General features: G+C 38.7%; 1 protein-coding gene across 1 annotated transcript; it reads left to right on the top strand.

Annotated features, from left to right (window-relative positions):
* Positions 1-8,247: 8,247 nt before the first annotated feature.
* On the top strand, positions 8,248-21,970 carry LOC111178929 (DLA class II histocompatibility antigen, DR-1 beta chain). The gene is made up of 4 exons (XM_022582149.2): positions 8,248-8,467; positions 10,724-11,005; positions 12,344-12,367; positions 12,682-21,970. The coding sequence occupies exons 1-4, from the start codon at positions 8,263-8,265 to the stop codon at positions 12,693-12,695; spliced, it is 525 nt and encodes a 174-aa protein (XP_022437857.2). The 5' UTR covers positions 8,248-8,262; the 3' UTR covers positions 12,696-21,970.
* The last annotated feature ends 355 nt before the right edge of the window (positions 21,971-22,325 follow it).

Here is a 22,325-nt window from a genome sequence, read left to right as displayed (position 1 = left end):
AGGAAGGAAAGTGATAGAAATGAGAATTTCCATAAAGTATCTTTGTTCAGCAAATTGACCTGCTTCATCCTAGAAGAAAGAGCCTAGGACCCAGGCTAGAGAAGCAGCCTGAGATTGAAGGACTGGGTCTTTTGATATTACTTCTGAAAAAAGAAAAGAGGCAGTTCTTTTTTTTTTTAAACTGAAGTATAGTTGATTTACAATGTCATGTTAGTTTATATATATGACATATATATATATATATATATTTCAGATTCTTTTCCCTTACAGGTTATTACAAAATATTGAGTATAGTTCCCTGTGCTATACAGTAGCTCTTTGTTGTTTATCTATTTTTTATATAGTAGTGTGTATATGTAAATCCCAGACTCCAGTTTATCCCTCCCCTTCCCCCCATTTCCCCTTTGGTAACCATATGTTTGTTTTCTATGTCTGTGAGTCTAGAAAAGAGATGGTTCTAAAAAGCTCTGCATTTCCTTTCCCTACTCATCCAATAGTAGTACCCTCACAGGTTTGTGAAGACACAAGACATTCAGTGATACCAGCCCCCCAGTCTCACTCTCACCTCCCTAGAATTGAAGCTCTTCTTATGCCTATATGACACCTGGGTTACCAACAGTTGATTTTGCTGCTTTGCATTTGTATATCTCAGTTCATCACTTTACTAAAGAAGTAACTGCTCTGCTCGGCCTCTAAGGCCTTTTATACAACAGGTCCTCTCTGCCTATCTGCTCTTATTCCACACTGCTCTTCAATGTGGACATTCACTCCAGGCAATCAGGGCTTCTCCTAAAATTTCTTCATTCCTCCTTCCCCCAGTACTTCCAACCCTAAGCCAGTACTGTTTTTGCTCATATGATTCATGATTGTTCCTTTTCCACTGCTGTTCTTCTGAATCATATCTTCCTCCTTCTTTGATTCAAGTCTCACTTCTGCAAACGAACTACATTTTCAAGTTTCTTCTAAATACTCCAACCTATATGAATATACCCTTTTTCTACTATGTTTAAACTTGATTACTTTAAAATAATACCCATTTGTATTTTCATTGTAATTGTCTGTCTTCCCTTTTCTTTTTTTAAATTGAAGTATAGCTGCTGTACAATATGTTACATGTGTACAATAGAGTGAGTCACAATTTTTAAAGGTTGTACTTCCTTTATAGTTATTATAAAATATTGACTATATTCCTAGGGTTGTATATTCTTGCAGCTTATTTTACACCTAATAGTTTGTACCTCTAAATCCCATACCCCTATGTTGCCCCTCCCCTTCACTGTATTTATTCTTAATGTATTGTTTATTAATTCAACAACTATTTATGATTACCTCCGCTGAACCAGGTATTTCTCCAGGAACTGAGAAAGAATGGTGCACAAAGAAGATAAAAGTCTCTGACTCACAGAGCTATTATTCTACGTGTCTTTCTTTCTTTCCCGGTGGAGATGGTTAATCCTATCTTTATCTTGGTATCGCTAGCCACTAGCACTCTTTTGAATGTAAGAGGTATCCAGTAAGTGTTTGCACTTTGAATTTCACCAGTTGTACTCCATGCTTCTATGTCCACATAGCACTTAGCATGATGCTTGACGTTCATAGGTGAGCAGGATTAAATTTGCTGTTTAATTTATATCATTGAGTCAAGGAGAAATTAAGATGAATATTAAGGAAGAGTTTTTTGACTTTGGAAGTGATGATTTTAGGGGTAATCTCTGCCATGCCACTCTCCTTCCCCTCTTTGCATTTTCACACTTTGGTTCATCACCTTCCTAAAGGTCACCTTGTTTCCCAGATTTAACTGCCCCTTTCCTTCCAGTGATTTCCAAAGTATTCGAGAGTGTGTTCCTCTGTCGTTCTTATTCCTCTTTTTCCTAACCATAGAAACTGGAGCCCAGCTAGTGAGAGGCTTCTAGAATCAGCATGATATGCTTGTTGAAGGCCCTCATCAGGAGTTTTCATAGTACATCCCATGATACTCACTAGTTGTACCCAATACATTCTTACTATCCTTATTTAAATGTTATACTTGTGACTGCCAGGTAATCTTTTTCTTTATGACTAGTGAACTTTGTATCCTATTTTTAAAATCTGTTTATACTTCGAGGTCATAAAGATATCACCTAACATTATCTTCTAAAGATTTTATTGCATTGTGTTTTTATATATAGATATACAATTCAACTGGAATTAGTTTTGTGTATGGTGTGAGATAGGTGTCAATTTTCATTCTGTTTTTAAAAATAAGGGTATCCAACTGATTCAGCAGCATTTATTGAAAAGACCATCCTTTCCTAGCTGCTCAATTGAAAACAATTAGGTCACAAAAGAGGCACAAAAGAGAACATACTGTAATAATTCAATTTATATAATGCTACAAAGCACGTTTAGAAATAGATGTCAGGCTGGGAAAGTACATGGAAAATCAAGGAAGTGATTGGTATAGACATCTGGATAATGAATTATCCTGGGAGAGAGAGAGGAGTGTGGATGGAAAGCGGTACATTATGCACTTACAGGGTGTTGGCCCAGTGTCCCCAGTGTTCTATTTCTTGATCTGGGCAGTGGTTCCATGAATATTGGCACTATAAAAATTAAGTTGTACATTTATGCTTTCTGTGTTTTTCTATATGTGTGTTCTACTTCACTACAAAGTATTAAGAATGTAAAATGTTTAATTTCCTGACTAGACCCTTGTAGTCAATATTACTGAGTATCACTAAGTGATCAGCATTTTGCCATGTGTTGGGGATGCTGCAGTTAATTGAAAATACAGTGTGATACAACACAGCCATTTCAAGGCTATGATGAGAACTAAATGAACTAAAGCGTCTGGAAGTACATAATCAGTGCCTTGTAGAAAATAAATGATAATTCATTCTTTGATTTTCCCTTCATTTGTCTGTGCAACCAGAGTTGGGATAGTAGATCTCATTCACAGTCCCCATCGCTTCTAGGTCAGGAACAGCAGGGAGATACCAGCATCATAGCTTTTTATTTGTGCTTTTTAATCATAGCCAGGGACTTCCTACATAGGTATGAAAAGTCAGGCATCATGTCTCTATCAAAATGCCTATCTCCTCCAATCCTCACTCCACACTTTGCTTTACTCTGCAAATACTCTTTCCTCACTAACCATTAATCATGTCCTAATTCATTCCACTAAAGGATATTTTTGGCTTTTATTATCAACATCTAACTTAGTCATTCTGTCCTTTCCTGATTTCTACCCAAGACTTTAAATAAGACCTTCTGGTCAGATGTATCCGCTGGAGATAAGTGATGCTGCCTCATTCTTTATCCCTATTGGTTATAGGGAAAAAAAACCCCAAACAGTTATCTGAGGAAGGATGTGGTTTTTCCAGCAAATCTTTCTCTTTCTCTTTCTTTCTCCAAAATGTCTCACTCAGAAGGAAAGAACCAACTCACAGGCTGATAAAAGGGATGATTTTTCTATCTCCAAAAGGAAAGAAAAGATACTTCTAAAAGATCTCATGTTCCTCCCTTATTCATCAAATATCAGTTTTTTTTATATTATACATGTCTAGGAGTCCTATATTGTTTATTCCTACTGTCATCACACTTTGTTGTCACACTCTTTGCCCAACCCCTCATAACTAACCTTGGGTTGCTGAAAGTTTTCCTAGTTAATATTTTTTTCTAATCTCATTCCCATCTTTCTAAAAGATGTAATTTTACCATTTTTACAATGACTTATCTAGCATAGTTTAACTCTGCATATCCACTCTCTCATATTGCCCAACATTATTTAGGTAGGATTACAATTCTGTCAAAAAGGACTCTTCACCACCTACTGCCTCCTGACCACTCCCTCCCTCCCTACACATATGATTTCACTGTGGTTCCTATTCCCCACATGTCTCTAAACAACCTGAAACATAACCCCTTCCTCTATGCTCTAAGTCTCACTTCCTCCAGAACTCACGTCTCTACAAATGCTTCCTTGTTATTATAAATTATGTTTTTACTTGGTTTTAATTATTTTGTTTTATCAATTTGGATTTTGATTGTTTTTTATAGATGTTTCTACTGTAGGTCTTGTACCATTGTTTTACTTTAATTTTATATTTCTGTCTTTATTGTGGGTTCTAGTTTTCTTAAAAGTACGATCTAAATCATACATATCTTTTTATCCCTAGCATGTGGCTCCAACAATTTCTCCTACATAGACACAGATAACTATTTCTTCCTAGAAAATGAGAGGATGAACTGACTAGTGACCAAGGGTTAACCAGTCCCAGGATCATGTCCCAGATGATACTCTGTGCTCCTTATTTCATAATTTATTATTAATCACAAAAGATTTTCTGGATGCTTGCTCTTTGGGTGTTTTGAATGTCCTTTATTCTACTTTCTCCCAGTCCTCAATATATCCACAAAAAGTCTCATGAAAACTGTATTCTGATATTTTATAGAATTACCTATTTCAGACCCTCTTGAGATTGATCTCTCATCTCCTCATTCTTCTGTACCAAATGCTGGAGTCCATGAAGTGCAAAGGGGCTAGTGTTAGCCATGTGCTTATTTTGGGCCTCTGGTCAGGAGCTTTCCTAGAATATCCTGTGGGAATCAATAGCCTTGCCCCAGTGTTTTCCCATTATTTTCCCATTATTCACTATCCCTATTTAATGCTGCTGCTGAGGTATTTCTTCTTTTCTTGACCAGACTTTGGTAATCCTGGCCCATGGCACCATCTTGGTTCACTCTCCATATCTTATTGTCCTTCTATGGCTCACATGTGCTACTTCCTGTGAACCATCTGTGCACTTGGCCACAGAACACAATGCTCAGCTTTTTCCCCAGGTCCTATTCCTTCTCCCAAACATTTGCATTTAAAAAATGTTTCTTCTCTATCTCCCTTTTCTACACTTACCTTCTTTTATCTGCCCTAATATTCACAAAAATATTTCCAGTTCTCTTGGGACCTTTCATTAAAAAAAAAAAAATGTTGAGGCAGTCCAAGATGCCCATGTAGGAAGACCCTGAACTCACCTCCCATGAACACACTGAATCTACTGCTCTATATGAAACAGTTTCCTCTGAAAAAGACCTGAAGTAGCTGAGCAGCTACTTCACATTGCAGACAAGAAAAGGGCCACATGGAGGTGGGTAGGAGAGGCTGAGACAAGGTCTCGCCATAAACCCCAACCCTGACACAGCAACCGTAATAGGGAGGGAGCCCACAGGCCTAGAGTTTCTTTCTGAGAAGCAAAGTGTTTGTACCTCGACAAGGCATCCAACTTTTAGTACCTGTATCTGAGAGACAACCCTCCAAAACGTCTGGCTTTGAGAACCAACAAGACCTGTGGGACACTGGCAAACTGAGAAGACACCCTTAAAAGGGCTTATGCACAGATTCCCTTGCCCCAGGGTCTAACACAGACACAGTCATTTCAAAAGGGCCCAGACTTTACTGAAAAAGATTTATTGCTAATCTTTTTTTTTAAACATCTTTATTGGAGTATAATTGCTTTACAATGGTGTGTTAGTTGTTGCTGTATAACAAAGTGAATCAGCTATATATATACATATATCCCCATATCCCCTTCCTCTTGCGTCTCCCTCCCACCTTCCCTATCACACCCCTCTAGGTGGTCACAAAGCACCAAGCTTATCTCCCTGTGCTATGCAGCTGCTTCTCACTAGCTATCTACTTTACATTTGGTAGTGTATATATGCTTCTTATGAACCTAGGGGCAGGACAGGAATAAAGACGCAGATATAGAGAATGGATTTGAGGACACGGGGTGGGGGAAGGGTAAGCTGGGACGAAGTGAGAGAGTAGCATGGACATATATACACTACCAAACGTAAAATAGATAGTGGGAAGCAGCTGCACAGCACAGGGAGATCAGCTCTGTGCTTTGTGACCACCTAGAGGGGTGGGATAGGGAAGGTGGAAGGGAGACGCAAGAGGGAGGAGATATGGGGATATATGTATATGTATAACTGTTTCACTTTGTTATAGAGCAGAAACTAACACACCATTGTAAAGCCATTATACTCCAATAAAGATGTTAAAAAAAAACATATATATCTATGGAATCTAAAATTCAAAAATTTTGAGTTATTTGCCCAGTGCCACATTGTTAGTTCTAGAACTTAGATTATATTATCAAGTCTGAGTATATAGAAATTCCCTTTCTTCTAAGTCAGCATACCCCTTTTGTGTTAGATTTATATATACCACATTATTATATATAAAATGTTCTGCTCTTATTTGCTCAAAATGGTAAGTAGTAATTAAATTAATTGAAGACAATGCCAAATGATGATGAAGATATTACTTGCTTTAGGAAGTTAAGGAATAAAAAGATCTTGTGAGCTTGCTATCATAGGGTTATAAAAATAAAAATGTCAATATATTTATTGAGTATTTATTATATGATCAGCACTAGGAAGTGCCACTCTTTAATTTCACACTTAAAAATATACTGTGAGGGGCTTCCCTGGTGGTGCAGTGGTTGAGAATCCGCCTGCCGATGCAGGGGACACGGGTTCGTGCCCCGGTCCGGGAGGATCCCACATGCCGCAGAGCGGCTAGGCCCGTGAGCCATGGCTGCTGAGCCTGCACATCCGGAGCCTGTGCTCCGCAACGGGAGAGGCCGCAACAGTGAGAGGCCCGCGTACTGCAAAAATAAATAAATAAATAAAATTATATATATGTATATATATATATACTGTGAGGGATATACTATCATCAAATCTGTTTTGGAGATCAAGAAAAAAGGCTCATGGATCCTAAAACTGACGTAAGTAGAAGAGCTCATCTTCAAATTCAGAAGTTCTGATTCTACAGCTTGGGATTCTAACCACCATTAGTGGATAGTGGCTTGATTGTGTCTGAATTACTGACAAAATTTCTGATGTTCATATGCACAGTGTGTGTCTTGGACGTGTGTGTGTGTGTGTGTGTGTGTGTGTGTGTGTGTGTGTGTGTGTGGAGGGGTGCTGCAAGGTCTGCTAGATCCAATACAAAAGAGACATACCTACTGTATAGCACAGGGAACTCTGCTCAATGTTATGTGGCAGCCTGGATGGGAGGGGCGTTTGGGGGAGAATGGTTACATGTATATGTATGGCTGAGTCTCTTTGCTGTGCACCTGAAACTATCACAAATTGTTAATCGGCTATACTCTTATATAAAATAAAAAGTTAAATAAATAAAATAATAAAATAAAAAATAAGATGTAAATGTCTCTTTTTTGTTGTTATTGACAAAAAAGAGACATTTACGTTCATTCTGCATTTATTAGTTGAAAAGTCCATATGTGTTCACACCTTCTGCAGCCTGCCACGGGCATGTGTTAAAGAATACAAAGAAGAAGCACTAAATATCCTCCTCCTTCTGAGGCTACGTTAGCAAGTTGGGCTAAGGTTGCCAAATTAAATACAGGATGCTCAGTTAAATCTGAAGTTCTGATAAACAACAGTAATTTATCAAAATCGAAATTTCACTGGGAATCCTGTATTTTTATTTGCTAAATCTGGCAACCTTAAGTTGGGGACAAGAACTGGACAAACAGTGCTAACCATACAAGCTAGTGAGCAGTAACTTCACACATTTTTATTTTGTAACGCTGTTGTTATGTGTCGATAAGATACTTGAGAATTTCTGAATAGTAAAATAGACCTGGTCTGACCCAGAGTACCCTTCTTTCTGCCATCATTTCTAGGTGATGGTCTCTACTTAAAGTCTGGGGACCTGCTCATTATTTTGTAAACTGTCTATATGAGAATATCATCTTCTTAGTTTCTCCCCTTCTGAGGAGATTTGACTACAGAAACAAGTTCTACATCTGGCCAAGGGTGGTAATTTGATGCCTACTTGTATTGTTGGAACTAGGAGACAAAGTTAGAAAATGAAATCGTTGAGGCATGAACAGGAATAAGATGTCTGTGGCTGTAATTTACTACTATAGATAAGTAGTGGACCAGAGGCAGAGAAATTAAGAAAAAAGATGATGTGAAGGATAAACTATGACTTTGCAATTGGTTGGCAAGCAAAGAAATAAATAAACCTTGGTCCTGAACAAATTAATTTTCCTGGAAAAACAGCTCTTCAGTGGGTCTGGATTCTTAAAAAATATAAATTTCAGTGGGACCAAGATTTTCAACAAATGTAATGTCGGCTGCCGCTTGGGGCTGAGGCCTGACTGAGCGACGGTGTCTCCCGCAGAGAATTTCCTGCTCCAGTTTAAGAGCTACTGTTACTTCACCAAGGGCACGGAGCGGGTGCGGTACATGACCAGACACATCTATAACGGGGAGGAGTACGTGCGCTTCGACAGCGACGTGGGCGAGTACCGGACGGTGACCGAGCTGGGCCGGCGGACCGCCGAGTACTGGAACAGCCAGAAGGACCTCCTGGAGCAGAAACAGGCCAAGGCGGACACGTACTGCAGGCACAACTACGGGGCTGTGGAGTGCTTCACGGTGCAGCGGCGAGGTGAGCGCGGGGCTGGGCGGCCAGCGGGCGGGGGCGCAGTGCGTGTGAGTGTGTGTTTGAAACAAGGACAGAGACAGAGAGACACAGAGACGGAGACAGAGGAGACTGCTTTGGGGAGGCGGGGAGTGTGTAGGGCTGTGAGCAAGTACAAGTTAGGCGGGTTCCTGTGAGAGCCTGTTGTCTGGAGACCGTGTGTGATTTTGTCAGTGACTGTGAGAGGGGAGAGAGCGTGTGTGGTGTGGGGAGGCCCGGGAGGGAGGGGAGGTGTGGCGGGAGGGGTGCAGGAGGGAGGCTCCGGGCGTCCTTGGTGGTCCCTGTGGGGGAGGGGAGGGGAGGGAGGGGAGGGGAGGGGAGGGGGAGGGGAGGAAACCCCAACTGGGGTGGGCGGTTAGAGATGCGGGAGGGACTTCAAGGTGTCTATGGTTGGGGGAAGGTTTGGGGGAGGAGAGGTGAGGAAAGTGAAAGGATTGGGAGCCTGCGAGGAGAAGAGCCACAGCGTGCTCTGGGCACACACCCTCTTACTCCTGACACCCCGGAAATAAGTGTGCCGCGTCTGTCTGTGTGTAGGAGCACTTCACTGAGAAAAAGGTGTCAGACTACTTTTTGACAGGTGCAGGCAGGGGAGCCTCTGCGGCTCCTCTGACCTTCCTGAGACTTCTTCTAGGTCTAAATTTTTCGCCTTTTTTTTTTCTTAGCCTATATATTTTTACATAGTTGAAATGACTGTGTAATCAGCTTTTGAATTATAATTGTGTTAACACACTAATGTTACTATTTTTATAACGCTAATAGTATTCGAGTAGTTACATAATATTTCTTTTTATAAGTGTAACAATTCACCTCACAATCTCCTTTATCAGATCTTGTTTCAAAGATATATAGTGCCAAGTACTCAGTTTAAAAGTTACATTTTTTATTTTAAATTTATATTTCTTTGATTCCTAAAGTTCTTGAATATCTCTCACATATTTATTGGCCCCTTGTTACTGCTCTATTATTTATTCTCTATTATTTCTGGGGTCCTGGTGTTTATCTCAGTGATATAGATTCTCTTTGCAGCAAAATTAACACTGTTGATATTTGATTCAGCTTTCTATCCAGTTTGTGGTTTATATTTTGATTCAGTTTATTATTTTCCATGATAGAAATTTAAACATTTTTACTTAATAAAATACACTGCAAAATTGTTAGGAAAGATTTACCATCAATTTTAAACTTACCATTTTAGAGTATTGTAAAAATGTTTTTCACCAAGTTTCTCCATCATTTAAAAAAATTGTGTTTATTAAGGCTGGTATTGTCAGAGATTGTCTCAGGCGCTAAGCACACATATTTAATGAGTCCCAGACCCTTGCCTGAACTTATGTGTCAGCTTAAAAAGAGAGACAATTGCAAACTGATAACAATTCCAGTAGTAAATTCACTTGTTTTGCAAAGGAGAGGGATTGATTAGCAGAGTTTAATTATAAGAAATTTTTTTTTAATTAATGACTTTTCTTCCTTCTTTCCTTCTCCTTCAGGACTCATGGGTTTTTTTTGGAATTCGACTCAGAGTTAGAGATTCACTTGTCTTTCCTTCTTCCTAGGGTAGAACCTTTTCTGAGGTGTTCTAAGGTGTGAGTGCCTGGAGACAGCTTTCCCAGGATTTCATCCTCTGTCTCCACACACCGCCCCCCCGCTGTTCCCTAATTTAACCACACTGCTTTGAATCATATTTTCTTTCAAATTAAACAAGGGTAATAAATAGCTCTGATATATTGAAGGCTAAATTCCAGTTATGGTTTTACATACTTCAGGTGCATTAATCCTCACATAACCCTAGGAGGTGAATTAGAATTATTATTCCTTTTTATAGGTGAGAAAGATGAGACACAGAGGAATGGAAGAATTCTCCTGGGATGAATCTGTAAGAGACAGAGCCTGGATTTGAACCCAGGCAACATGGATTCAGAAATGACACTTTTAATTAAATGCCTTGCAAAGAGTTGTAAACACATCAACAATAAACTGCTTCATGCAACGGGAAAAAAAGACACACAAGTATCCTCAGCATCTCTAAAATCTAACGGGTCCATGCGGTAAGGGTTAAATTCAGGATCATGGTACTAACTCCTAAAGTTGGGCCATATGGCCACCTTTGAGGGAGACCTGCCCAAGGCTACAGTCTGGGACTGGAGAGTGGATGCAGAAAGGCAGCCAACCAACGAGACTTACTCTGTCTCCCTCACTTATCCGCTCTACCTTTTTCTCTCCTAGTGGCGCCTACAGTGACTGTGTATCCTGCAAAGACACAGCCCCTGCAGCACCACAACCTCCTGGTCTGCTCTGTGAATGGTTTCTATCCAGGCCACATTGAAGTCAGGTGGTTCCGGAACGGCCAGGAAGAGGAGGCGGGGGTGGTCTCCACAGGCCTGATCCGAAATGGAGACTGGACCTTCCAGACCATGGTGATGCTTGAAACAGTCCCTCAGAGTGGAGAGGTCTACACCTGCCACGTGGAGCACCCCAGCCGGACCAGCCCTGTCACAGTGGAATGGAGTGAGAAGCTTTCTGGCCTCATAAGTTCCTCAGCCACCAAGGAGGGGGTTTTGATTACCACTGATTGTCAGGTTTCTCCTCTCCCTGCACCATATTTTTATTTGCTTCATGTTCTTCTCTTTTTCAGCACAAGTTACTGGGAGTAGCCCTGTGATATCCTGTGATAGAAACCCTCTGATAGTTTGTAGATATCCTTTGATAGTTTCTATAAATACCTATACCCACTGGTGAGACAATTCTGCCTGGCAGGCAGAGAAGAGGTGTCCCTGTTCTGAGCCTCCATGATGTCACAATTCATGGTCACCCCGTTGCCCAAGGCACCAGACCCTTGGGCAATGTAAGGCTGGGCTTGTGCTTCTGACACTGTTTCTCTGAGATGTTCCCTGTGATCTGAGAAGGGGCACATCCTCTACAATGTAGGGACCTTCCTGACATGAGGGGAGTCCAACCTCAGTTCTGCCTTTTATTAGCTCTGCCACCCTAGACAAGCTCCTTAACCTCATTCAGCCCCAGGGTCCTCATCTATCAGATACTGAAGTCTTGTGGCCTTATGTCAGGGCTGTAATATTTAAATGAATTCAGTGCCTTAACCTTGAAGCTACTCAGTGTGATTTAAAGATGTTTTCCTAGGAATGGACAATTACTCTATTTCTTCCAGGGAAGCCCTCTTTCCCCATTCTCAAAGCTCTCAGTCTTAGAGGCTGAAATAGAGAAGTTGGATTTGGGATAAAAATCACTAAAACTAGCCTCTTTTCCCAGGGGCACAGTCTGAATGTGCTCAGAGCAAGATGCTGAGTGGAACTGGGGGCTTTGTTCTGGGTCTGCTCTTCCTTGGGGTGGGGCTGTTCATCTACTTCAGGAATCAGAAAGGTAAGGAACCTGTTGGCAGCTGAGACTCCCAACAGACGTTTTGGGGAAGAAATATGACTTTGACCGGTTAGTTCTCTCTATATCAATGACCCTGTATAAAATCTTTCTTTACCTAGTTGACCTCAAATTTCCTGGAAATCCAGAAATTGACAGTCCATGGTTAGCTGTGGTTGAAACATAAAAGGTGATGTCCTGCAGAGATAAGAAAAAGGTTAACATGCATGGAGATTTTGGGTGGAGATCCTGGGGCAAATGCAGGAAGAGACACAGGGGTGATGAAATTACACTGGATTTGTGTGACAGAAGCTTCATCCTCTCAGTGTCTGTTCTCTCTACCCTGGCATCACGTGAAGTGGGTTGTGGTGTTAGAGAAGTCTTAGGAGAGTTGTCTGTGCCCAGGGACATTGTGTTTGGGGATAGATTTACCTCCGTATCCTTTAAGTATATACCTTCCCTCCTCTTTTCCAGAACACCCCGCACTTCAGCCAACAGGTAATGCTCTTTAACTCTCTTTTAGGATCATATTTAGTCTCCCTAGAACAGATGGTAGAAGTGACAAGACAGGAGACAGAAATAATGAGAAAGACTTTGGATCTGACTTCTGATCAAGCAGTTTACATTAAAGCTTCTTCTCTCCACTAAACAGAGGGCTTGAACTCTAAAAGTGGCTTTGGCTCAGGGAGACTTAAGAATTTTTCCCCTTCTTACTGCAATGCTTTAACATGAAGGCCTGAGAGACAGAGAGAGGGAAAAAAGCTGCTTGTAAAGTTAAGACAGGAAATGACACTGTCCTCTGTCTCCTGCAGGACTCCTCCGCTGAAGAACCTTCTGTCCCGGCTTCTTCATGGCCTAAAAAGGTCTCCTGCTTAGTTCTTATTCTTCCAAAACGAGAGTGTTTATCAGGATCTGGTTTCCTCAGCCCCCGCGTTTGACCTGGACATTCCTCATATTGTTTGCAACACCGTATCTTCATTCTTTCCTGGTTCCCTCTGTTTTCAATCTTTACTGCCTCCTGTGCACCTGATCTCATCTTCTGCCCATATTATTATATAATGTTTTTCTCAAATAAATATGGAGTGACAATCATCGGCTTCATACAGTTTCAAGGAAACAAGAAGAAAGAAAAGAGAAAGGGAGGATTTCATCGCAAAACTATTAATGGTTATTATTTATATTCCTGAATTTTGGTCACTTGTGGAACTGGAGGTTTCCTTGTTTCTCTCCCTGTTTTTTCCTCGAGTTTTCTGCATTTTGTCATTAGGCGTGTTTTCCTGAGCTAGGAGAAAGCCCTTAATTGACCCTATCATGATGGTTTCCTGCATCTTTGTAATCTCAAAGATAAGCACGCTTTATAAAAATCTGTTATTATTTAAAAATTACAAATTTTATAATCATGCTCTTTTTCTCTTTTTCCATGATTTTTAAAGAAAGTATCTAATCCTGGGTTAGTTCACACCTTGATCACCTCTTTAATTAGACTAATGGTGGGCTTCAACATTTGTCTTTTTCTGTCACTCAGATAAACATCAGTGACATGCTGACTCTTTGGCTGGGATGCATTCTTCCCCATAAATAGGTTTTGGAAGGCCATCAGGACAGAGCCACAACTCATGTCAATAAGATGCATTTCTGAGGCCCTCCAGTTTCTGTTACAAACTTACTGTCTTTCAAGGGAAAATCCTGTATGGATCTTATCTCAGCAGAAATCAGACAATTCTGAGAAACAAAGGAAAATTTATGAATACAGGGATGTTCATTCAAACAATGAAATATCCTGCAGTTGGAAGACAAATGAGAATCCCTGTTATGGAATAATCCCCAAAATGCACTTTCAGTAGGTATAGGAGATTTGTATAGTATACAACATTAAAAAAAAATAAGATAGAGGAGGAGAATAGAAATATATAACTATACCCATTCTATCTATCTATCTATCACTTACTTACATTTGTAAATATAAACAATGGCAGGATTTTTTTAAAAAAATGGTTGCCTTTAGGGCCAGATGAGAGAATAGGTTGAAGGGGACAAATACGAAAGCCAGACTTTTTGGAATATATTTAATAGTTTTAACTTGAGGGACATTCAAATATTTTATGTAATAAAAAATTTAAATCAAAAGTTTAACAAGGAGATACATAAAAACTAAAAACAAACTGGAATGATTAAAACAAACTTGACAAAAAGTATATGATGGGAAACAAGCTAGAAAAGTAAATCAAACTTTCTTTGACCCTTGCATAAAAGATTGTGGAACTATAATTGTAAGTAAGTATATAGTTCTAAATTCCAAAGACTTTAATAATGTAAGCGAGTTGGATAGGCTCAGAGAAAGATAATTAAACTGGTTAAGAAGATGGTGGCTTCTGCTATTGTATGCCATCTGAAGAGTCAGTTTCAAATGTAAATCAAATCTAAACAGTAGTTAATAGATTCAGAAGTTTATTTCAAAGTAATAGTTGAATTCTCCACAGTCAGACATAACTATTATTTTATTTTCAAGCAAATTAAAAGCTTATTTTTGCATATGTTAATTATACTGTGTTATTTGTGTGAAACAGGTTATCATCCTGTAGGAGTTTGATAAACCAGTAGTCATGTCTGCAAAGTGCATTCAGTTGGGATAAGTTCCATTTGATCCCAGGGTTGCACCTTCACTGCACTGTCACTTTGTTCTCTGGGATGAAAAAATAAGTTGTCTCATTTTATTTGAGACCTGTGGTGGGAAATGATAAGGTAGAAGTAAAGTATACGGTATGCATATATCTATGAAGATGCTTTCTGCTGCTAGTAGCAGATAATCCAATCTAGTTGGCTTTACTTTTCTTTAAGTTATTTATCTCACATAACAGATAGACCCAAGGTAGGGAATCTCCAGAGTTGGTCAATTCATCAGACCAGTTGCATCACCAATGATCTTAAAGGCAAGAAAAGAGAACTGTTTCTTCTCGTGTGGTTTTATAAGGAGCAACCAAACTTCTTCCAGAGTTTTCCCAATAGACCCACTTCCCCACACATTCGGAGGACCATGGATTACAACGGTAGGCTCAGACAAACCTTGATTCATCCTTTGTGACATGGGCCCGCCTCCCGTGATACACAAGGGAAGAAAAGGTTTAAAATCATCTTTTTTAGAGAGAAAGAAATGATCCATGGGTAAGGAGGATGATTTTAGGGTATGGAAGTATTAGATTGTGTTTTTAGTGATTTCCTTATGAAGGATGATAGATATTTAATGGACAGCATCATTGCAAGGATTTTTTTTTAGCATTGAGACTTAAATATCAGCCACAAGCCACTTCCTTCCCCCCAAAAAGCAAGCAAGCGGGAGGATTATTTACTTGATTTTAGAACATATACTGACTCTTAATTTTGTGAGGAAAAGTATATTTTCCAGGGATATTTTTTTTAAAGACACATAATGAGGAATGACTCACTTTTTAAAATGCTAAAACCTATTATACCTCTATTTCATTAAGCACTTTTTGGCATTCATTCATTATTTGTTATATACACCAGTAAAACAAAGTCCAGAATTAGATCCCTGGACATTTGAGGTTTAGATTTGTATAGAGAGTTTCAAGTTGTTTGTCAGGTATAGCCCATACTCATTCCTTTAAACAAAATGGATACTTCACAAATATGCATGTGCAGATGTTCATAGCAACATTAGTTATTATAACACAAAACTGGAAACAAGCCTAGTATCCATCAGTCAGTGAATGGAAAAACAAAATGCACTGTATCTATACAATGGAAAACTATTTAGCAATAAGAAAGAACAACTGAAACACATTTAAAGGAATTGATGATACATGATGCAAAATGGATGAACTTCAAAAATATACTAAGTGAAATAAGCCAGACACAAAAGACTACTTGTCGTATGATTCCATTTACATGGAACATCTAGAAAAGGCAAATTTATAGACTGAAAGAGAATCAGTGGGTCTCTAGGGCTTGGGGCGGGGGTGGGAATTAACTGTAAACAGGAATGTTCTAAAACTGGATTGTGGTGATAGTTGCACATATCTATAAAATTACTAGAAATTTCCCAGTTGAGTATGATGTAAACTGTGGGTTTGCCATAATTAGCCTCTATTATGTTCAGCTCTGTTACTTCTAGATCCATTTTATTGAGAGTTTTAGTCATAAATAGGTATTGAATCTTGTTAACTGCTTTTCATACATTTATTTAAATAATCATGTAAGTTTTATCCTTCAGTTTTTAATATGGTGTATCATGTTGATTGATCTGCTGATGTTGAAACATCCTTTCATCCCTGTAATAAATCCCACATCATGGTGTATGGTCCTTTTAATGTATTGTTGCATTTGGTTTGTTAATATTTTGTGGAGGATTTTTACATGTATGTTCATCACAGAAATTGGCCTGTAATTTTTTTTTGTGTGTGTTGTATATGGTTTTTCTATCAGGGCAATGTTGAATCATAAAATGAGTTAGGAAGCATTCCTTCCTCTTCAATTTTTTGGAATAATTTGAGAACAGTACGTATTAAATCATTGAATGTTTGGTAGACTTCATCTGTGAAGCCATCTGGTCTTGGATTTTTGTTTTTTGAGAGGTTTTTGATTACTCTTTCAATCTCTGGGCTGGTGGTTGGTCTATCAGATTTTCTGTTTCTTCATGAGTCAGTCTTGGAAGGCTGGGTGATTCTAGGAATATGTTTATTCTTCTAGGTTGTCCAATTTGTAGGTGTATAGTGTTCATAATATTCTATTATAGTTCTTTGTATTTCTGTGTTATCCGTTGTTATTTCTCCTCTTTCATTTCGGATTTTATTTATCAGATCCTTTTCTCTCTCTCTCTCTTTTTTTTCTTAGTCAGTCTAGCTAAAGATTTGAGAATTAAAAAAGAAAAAGTTTTGCCAATTTTGTTTATCTTTTCAGTGAATCAGCTCTTAGTTTCATTGATCCTTTCTGTTGCCTTTTTACTCTCTATTTCATTTATTTCCACTCAGATCTTTAATATTTGCTTCCTACTGTCTTTGGGATTCATTTATTCTTCTTTTTCTAGTTCCTTTAGGTGTAAGGTTAAATTGTTTATTTGAGATTTTTCTTGCTTCTTGAGGTAGGCCTGTATTGCTATAAATGTCCCTCTTAGTATTTCTTTTTCTGCATCCAAAGGTTTTGGTATTTCATATTTTAATTTTCATTTATCTTTAGGTACTTTAAAAATTTCTTCTTTGATTTCTTCATTGACCTAACGGTTATTTGGTAGCATGTTGTTCAGTCTCTGTGTATTGGTGATTTTTCCAGCTTTCTTCTTGTAGTTGATTTCTATTTTCATACCATTGTGATCAGCAAAGATGCTTGCTATGATTTGAATCTTCTTAAATTTATTGAGACTTGTTTTGTGTCTCAACATATGGTTTATTCTTGAGAATGTTCCATGTGCACTTGAGAAGAATGTGTATTCTGCAGCATTTGGATGGAATGTCTTTACAAATATTTAAAATCCATCTAGCCTAATGTTTTATTTAAAGCCACTGTTTCTTTGTTGATTTTCTGTCTATATGGTCTATCCACTGATATAAGTGCAGTGTTAAAGTCCCCTACCATTATTGTGTTGAGTGTTGATTTCTCCCTTTAGATAGATTAATACTTGGTTTATATATTTTGGTGCTCCCGTGTTATGTGCACATATATTAATAACAGTTATGTCTTCTTAATGAATTGTTCCCCTTATCATTATAAAATGTCCATCTTTTGTCTCTTTATCTTTTTTGGCTTGATGTCTGTTTTGTCTGATACGAGTGAGGCTCCACCCATTTTCTTTTGGCTGCCATTTCCTTGGAGTATCATCTTCCATCCCTTCACTTTGAGCCTGTTTGTCTTTATAGCTGAGGAGAGTCTCCTTAGAGGCAGCATATAGTTGGGTCTTGTTTGTTAATCCATCCATCCACTGTGTGCCTTTGATTGGTGAATTCAATTCATTTACATTTAGGGTGATTATTGATAAATGAAAACCTAGCACTAACATTTTGTCTTCTCTTTTCTGGTTGCCCTATATCTCCATTATTTCTTTTCTTTGTGTCTCTGTCTGCCATTTTAGTTTGGTGGTTTTGCATAATGTTTTTCTCAGTTTCCTCTTTTTTGTTTCGTGTGTCTGCTCTAGGTTTATGTCTTTTGGTTACCTTGAGGTTTGTATAAAATGTCTTACAGATAAAATAGTCCTTTTTCTGTTGATAGCATCGTATTTCCATTTGCCCATACGGGTTCCATCCTTCTCCTCTTGTTCTCTTATGTTTCTGTTGTCTAAAATTATCCCTTTCCATGTTGTGAGCTTGTTACCAAATTGAGGCAGCTAGAGCTATTTTTACTGCTTTTTTTCCTCCCTTTCCCCTTCATGCTATAATGAAGTGTTTTAAGATCTGTTGTGATATAGAGTTGCAATTTTCTGATTCTGTCTGTCAGTATATCACCTTACTTAAAGTTTTGTATACTTTTGCCTTTATGTCTCAGGTAGAAGGGCACTTTCAACTTTTCTTGTAAGGTTTATGTTGGTGACCTCCTGCAGGTTTTGTTTGTCTGGGAAAGCCTTTACTTCTCCTTCATATCTGAATGATAACTTTGCTGGATAGAGTATTCTTGGCTGACAGTTTTTACCTTTCAGAAGTTTGAGTTTGTCATTTCACCTTTCTGTCGAGTTTCTGCTGAGAAACCTGCTGATGGTCCAATGAGGGTTCCTTTGGAGTATACCATCCTTTTTCCTTGGCTGCCTTTAAAATTCTTTCTTTGTCATTAATTTTTGAGAGACTTAATGTAATGTGTCTCGCAGAGGTCTTTTTGCATTGAGATAATTAGGTTTGTTCTTAGCTTTGTGGACTTGCATATCCAGTTCCTTTCACAGGTTTAGGAATTTCTCAGCTATTAGTTCTTTGAATAAACTCTTTGCTCCCTTCTCCCTCTTTTTGTAAAAGAGTCAAATAATTCTCATAGAATTTCCGCATTTATTTTTAGATCTTGAGTCTCTTTTCTCTTCTACTTGTATCATTTCTAGATTTCTGTCTTCAAACTCATTAAGTCTCTCTTCCATATGGTCTCCTCTATTTCCAATGCTTTTAATGCATTCTTCATCTCATTTATTGATTTCTTCAGCTCTAGGATTTCTGTTTTTTTCTTTTTAGAGTTTCTACCTCTTTTGTAAATATTCCTTATGTTCATTAATTTTATTCCCGAGCTCATTGAACTGCCTTTCTGGATTTTCTAGTAGCTCGTTATTTTGAAATCTCTGTCAGATCACAATAGTCCATGACTTTAAGTTTGGTTTCTGGAGAATTGCCATTTTGTCATTTTCTCTTTGTGGTACCATGTAACAATGGTTCTTCATGGTGGTTGAAGAGTTGTTCCTCTGCTGGTGTATTTGAAGTAGTGAACACCTTTCTTCTTTAGGTAAAGCTTTAAAAAAATTTTAAAACCTTAATTCTGAGTTCTTTCTGTGGTTTCCAGTAGGTGGTGCTACAGCACAGGTTTTTGGTTTCTCCTACTAGAGCTGCCTCTGGTTATGTTTGAGAGTTGGCAATTTCCACCTCTCACTGCCTCTGTCAGAGGTGTTGGCCACCTAGTACCCTCGTTGCTACTGCTTGTACTTCCTGGGTCATTGGTACCTTGCAGCTGCTAGTGTCACTGGCATTGCCACCTGGGGCAATGGGATGATGGGCACTTCTGGATGGAGCATGGGGGTCTTCTGAGTCACAGGCTCTGCTGCTGTTGGGAGGGGAAGAAGAGGGTGGGGGGAGGGGGGCCAGGGTCAAGGGCTTTTCTACTCTGTCCTGAGTTGTCAGGTACACTGGAACCACCACTGTGGGCAGAGGCCGGGGGGATGGAGTTGTGGGTTCCTCTGTGATGGAAGGATGGGATTGTAAATCCCCCTACTGCTGCTGCCTAGTTCCCTGTGGCTGTGGGCACTGTTGTGGCCAGGAGGCTAGAGTCCTGTGCTCCACTTCCCCTGTGGCTGCTGGGTTCTCTAGGGCTGTGAGCTCAGCTGCTTAGGCTGGGGGCGCTGGGTCACAGGCGCCACCTTCACTGTTTTCCCGCTTTGCCTCCTTTGTGTGTTCCAGTCCACCCACCTGCAGACATATAGATGTGTGGAATTCTCCGGCATCCTGGTGTGTCAGGCAGGGCCATCTTTGTTGAGTTGTGGATGTTTCAGTGGTTGTAGATGAGGGGGACAGACAAAGGAAACATCTCACTCCACCATGATGATGATGATGTTACTCTCACCGTTTCTTATTAATAATATTTTTTCCTTAAATGAAGAGACCACTGACCTGCTTCTCACTAAGTTCCAGTTTAGTGGTGGTAGCTTCCGAAAACTACAGAGAATATTCTGAGACTATTTGGACAAGACTCATTCTACGCCAGCTGGCTTGCTGACCACTGAGACCCCATTTTCCCCAATGTATTGCAACCCTTCAGGCTTACTACAAGTGAGTCCTAGGCTGTGACGATTGGTAGTACTCAAGGCGTTCTGTAATGATACAAATTTCAGTCTTCCTGTTGTTCAACAAGTCTGTGCCTCTGATGCCACTTGTTTGCTTGCACTAGTGTTGCAATTCATTTTCCATAAAAACAAACCTGTGGTCTCACACAACAAGAGCAAAGACTAGAACTTCTGTACTGATAACCACTCTCTTCCAGAAACCAGTATAACTGCCTTTTCTTCAGGAAATAAGCCTTTAGTTGACACTTCTCTTACAGAGCAGAAGCTGAGCAGCATTGCTTCTCCTCTTGCCTTCAGTGAAGGAGCTCAGCCTCAAGATCACCTGTGGGAGCAATGGTTCGGTGACAATTGCTGCATTGTTTTACGTGAACTGTCCTTCTATTGAATTAATATTGCAGAAAAGTTGAAATATATAATATTTAGAGCAGCACATTTTTATTATTCATAAATGTATACAACGTACAGAATTTAGGTCATTGGTTCATTCTCTTTTAAAATAAATTTGTAATATTTGTATATTGTATGTGAAATTTATATGAAGAAGTTTTGGTAGTGCTCTCTTTAACTATGTTTCAGTATATATATTATACAATTAGTAAATTGCACATCAAACTTATATGAACAAGTTTTGATACTGTTCTCTTTAATTCTATTTCAGTATGTTCTTGATATAGAATTACTTTTCTTTGCCATTCTTTTTATCCTATAATCTAAGGTGAACCTTAGTTTGACTTTCTCAGATTTTCACATGTCACAACTAGTTAATTCTGTGTAAATTATGATTTTCTCTTGGTCAAATTAAGCATGAGATTCTCATGGTTGCAACTGCACAATATCCAATAGTACTGAACTATCACTGGAGTCTTAGGGACATAGATTGTTCTGGAATCCAGGGACAATAGTGACTTCTACCCAACCTCTCCAAGAATTTTGAATTTTCCACATTAATAGAAATATATTATTCCATGGTAAGCAAGATACTATTTCTATTCTACTCCAAAATGTTCAGATTAACACTACATTATGCCAAGAAATCTAAAATAATGATTGAGGACCATGGATTAGATTTAGGAATTTGGAGGCCTCTGCAGCCTCAATAAGCAGGAGACTTGTGGGGAGCAACGGGCATTATTACGTAAGACAAATGCAAACACTGTCATTTCCAGAGGAGGGTTACAGTGTTGATGAAGGGAAATTTTAAAGAATTATAATTGCTATACTGTAGCTACTTCAATTTACATGATGCTGTCAGTCATTAAAAGGAGTAGTTTTATTGATACACATATCCGTGAATTAAAGTGATAAAAATAGTTTAAATGTAAGGGACATTATTTTCTTTAGAAATTAAATCTGAAGTGGTATGATGTGATGGCTGAGCTTGCAGGGTTTGAAATCACATGTAACTTGGCTCAATCTGGAGTGTACCATTTACTAGTCTTGTATCCTTGCAAAGATTATCTAACCTCCTTCCACTATTTTATTTTCTCCATTTGCAGGATTAAAAAGGGTACTTGAATCACTGAGATGACATGAGAATTACATTTTAAAAAGACATGTAAAAAGTCTTTGTATAATTCTGGGTACTAAGTAAAGCTCTCAAATGCTCAATAAATTTTAATCATTTTAAAGCAGCGTGATGAGTACTGTCACTAGAAATATTAAGGCACATAAAGAATGGCTTGGGCAGAGTGTGAATTAATGCATAATTTTAAATAAATAGTTGCATTTAAAGTCCATTCTAAATCTGAAATATTATATTTATGTTAATATAATGTGTAATAATAACCTAAAAGTAGAATTACATTTTTAAGATTATATGACTACATCAAAGGATATAATTCGTAGTTTTTTCATAGGGTTCTATTTATGAACACTCCATAATGTATTCATTAGCAACATCTTCTTATAATATCTTCTGGGGATAAAGCAAGAGAAGGTGAATTATAAGAGGACATGTTCCCAAGAAAATAAGAAAATCCTAAT

This window comes from Delphinapterus leucas, chromosome 10, assembly GCF_059928025.1.
Source record: "Delphinapterus leucas isolate spDelLeu-1000000601 "Yukka" chromosome 10, BTC_Dleu_Yukka2, whole genome shotgun sequence".
Classification (NCBI taxonomy): Eukaryota; Metazoa; Chordata; class Mammalia; order Artiodactyla; family Monodontidae; genus Delphinapterus; species Delphinapterus leucas.
This window is presented reverse-complemented; position numbering and strand designations above follow the sequence as displayed.

Bases quoted from the DNA above. Each gene is read 5' to 3' on its own strand.
- LOC111178929 (XM_022582149.2), top strand. From the start codon at position 8,263: ATGACCAGACACATCTATAACGGGGAGGAGTACGTGCGCTTCGACAGC. The intron at 8,468-10,723 runs GTGAGCGCGGGG...TTTCTCTCCTAG, and splicing joins CTTCACGGTGCAGCGGCGAG to TGGCGCCTACAGTGACTGTG. The intron at 11,006-12,343 runs GTGAGAAGCTTT...CCTCTTTTCCAG, and splicing joins CCCTGTCACAGTGGAATGGA to AACACCCCGCACTTCAGCCA.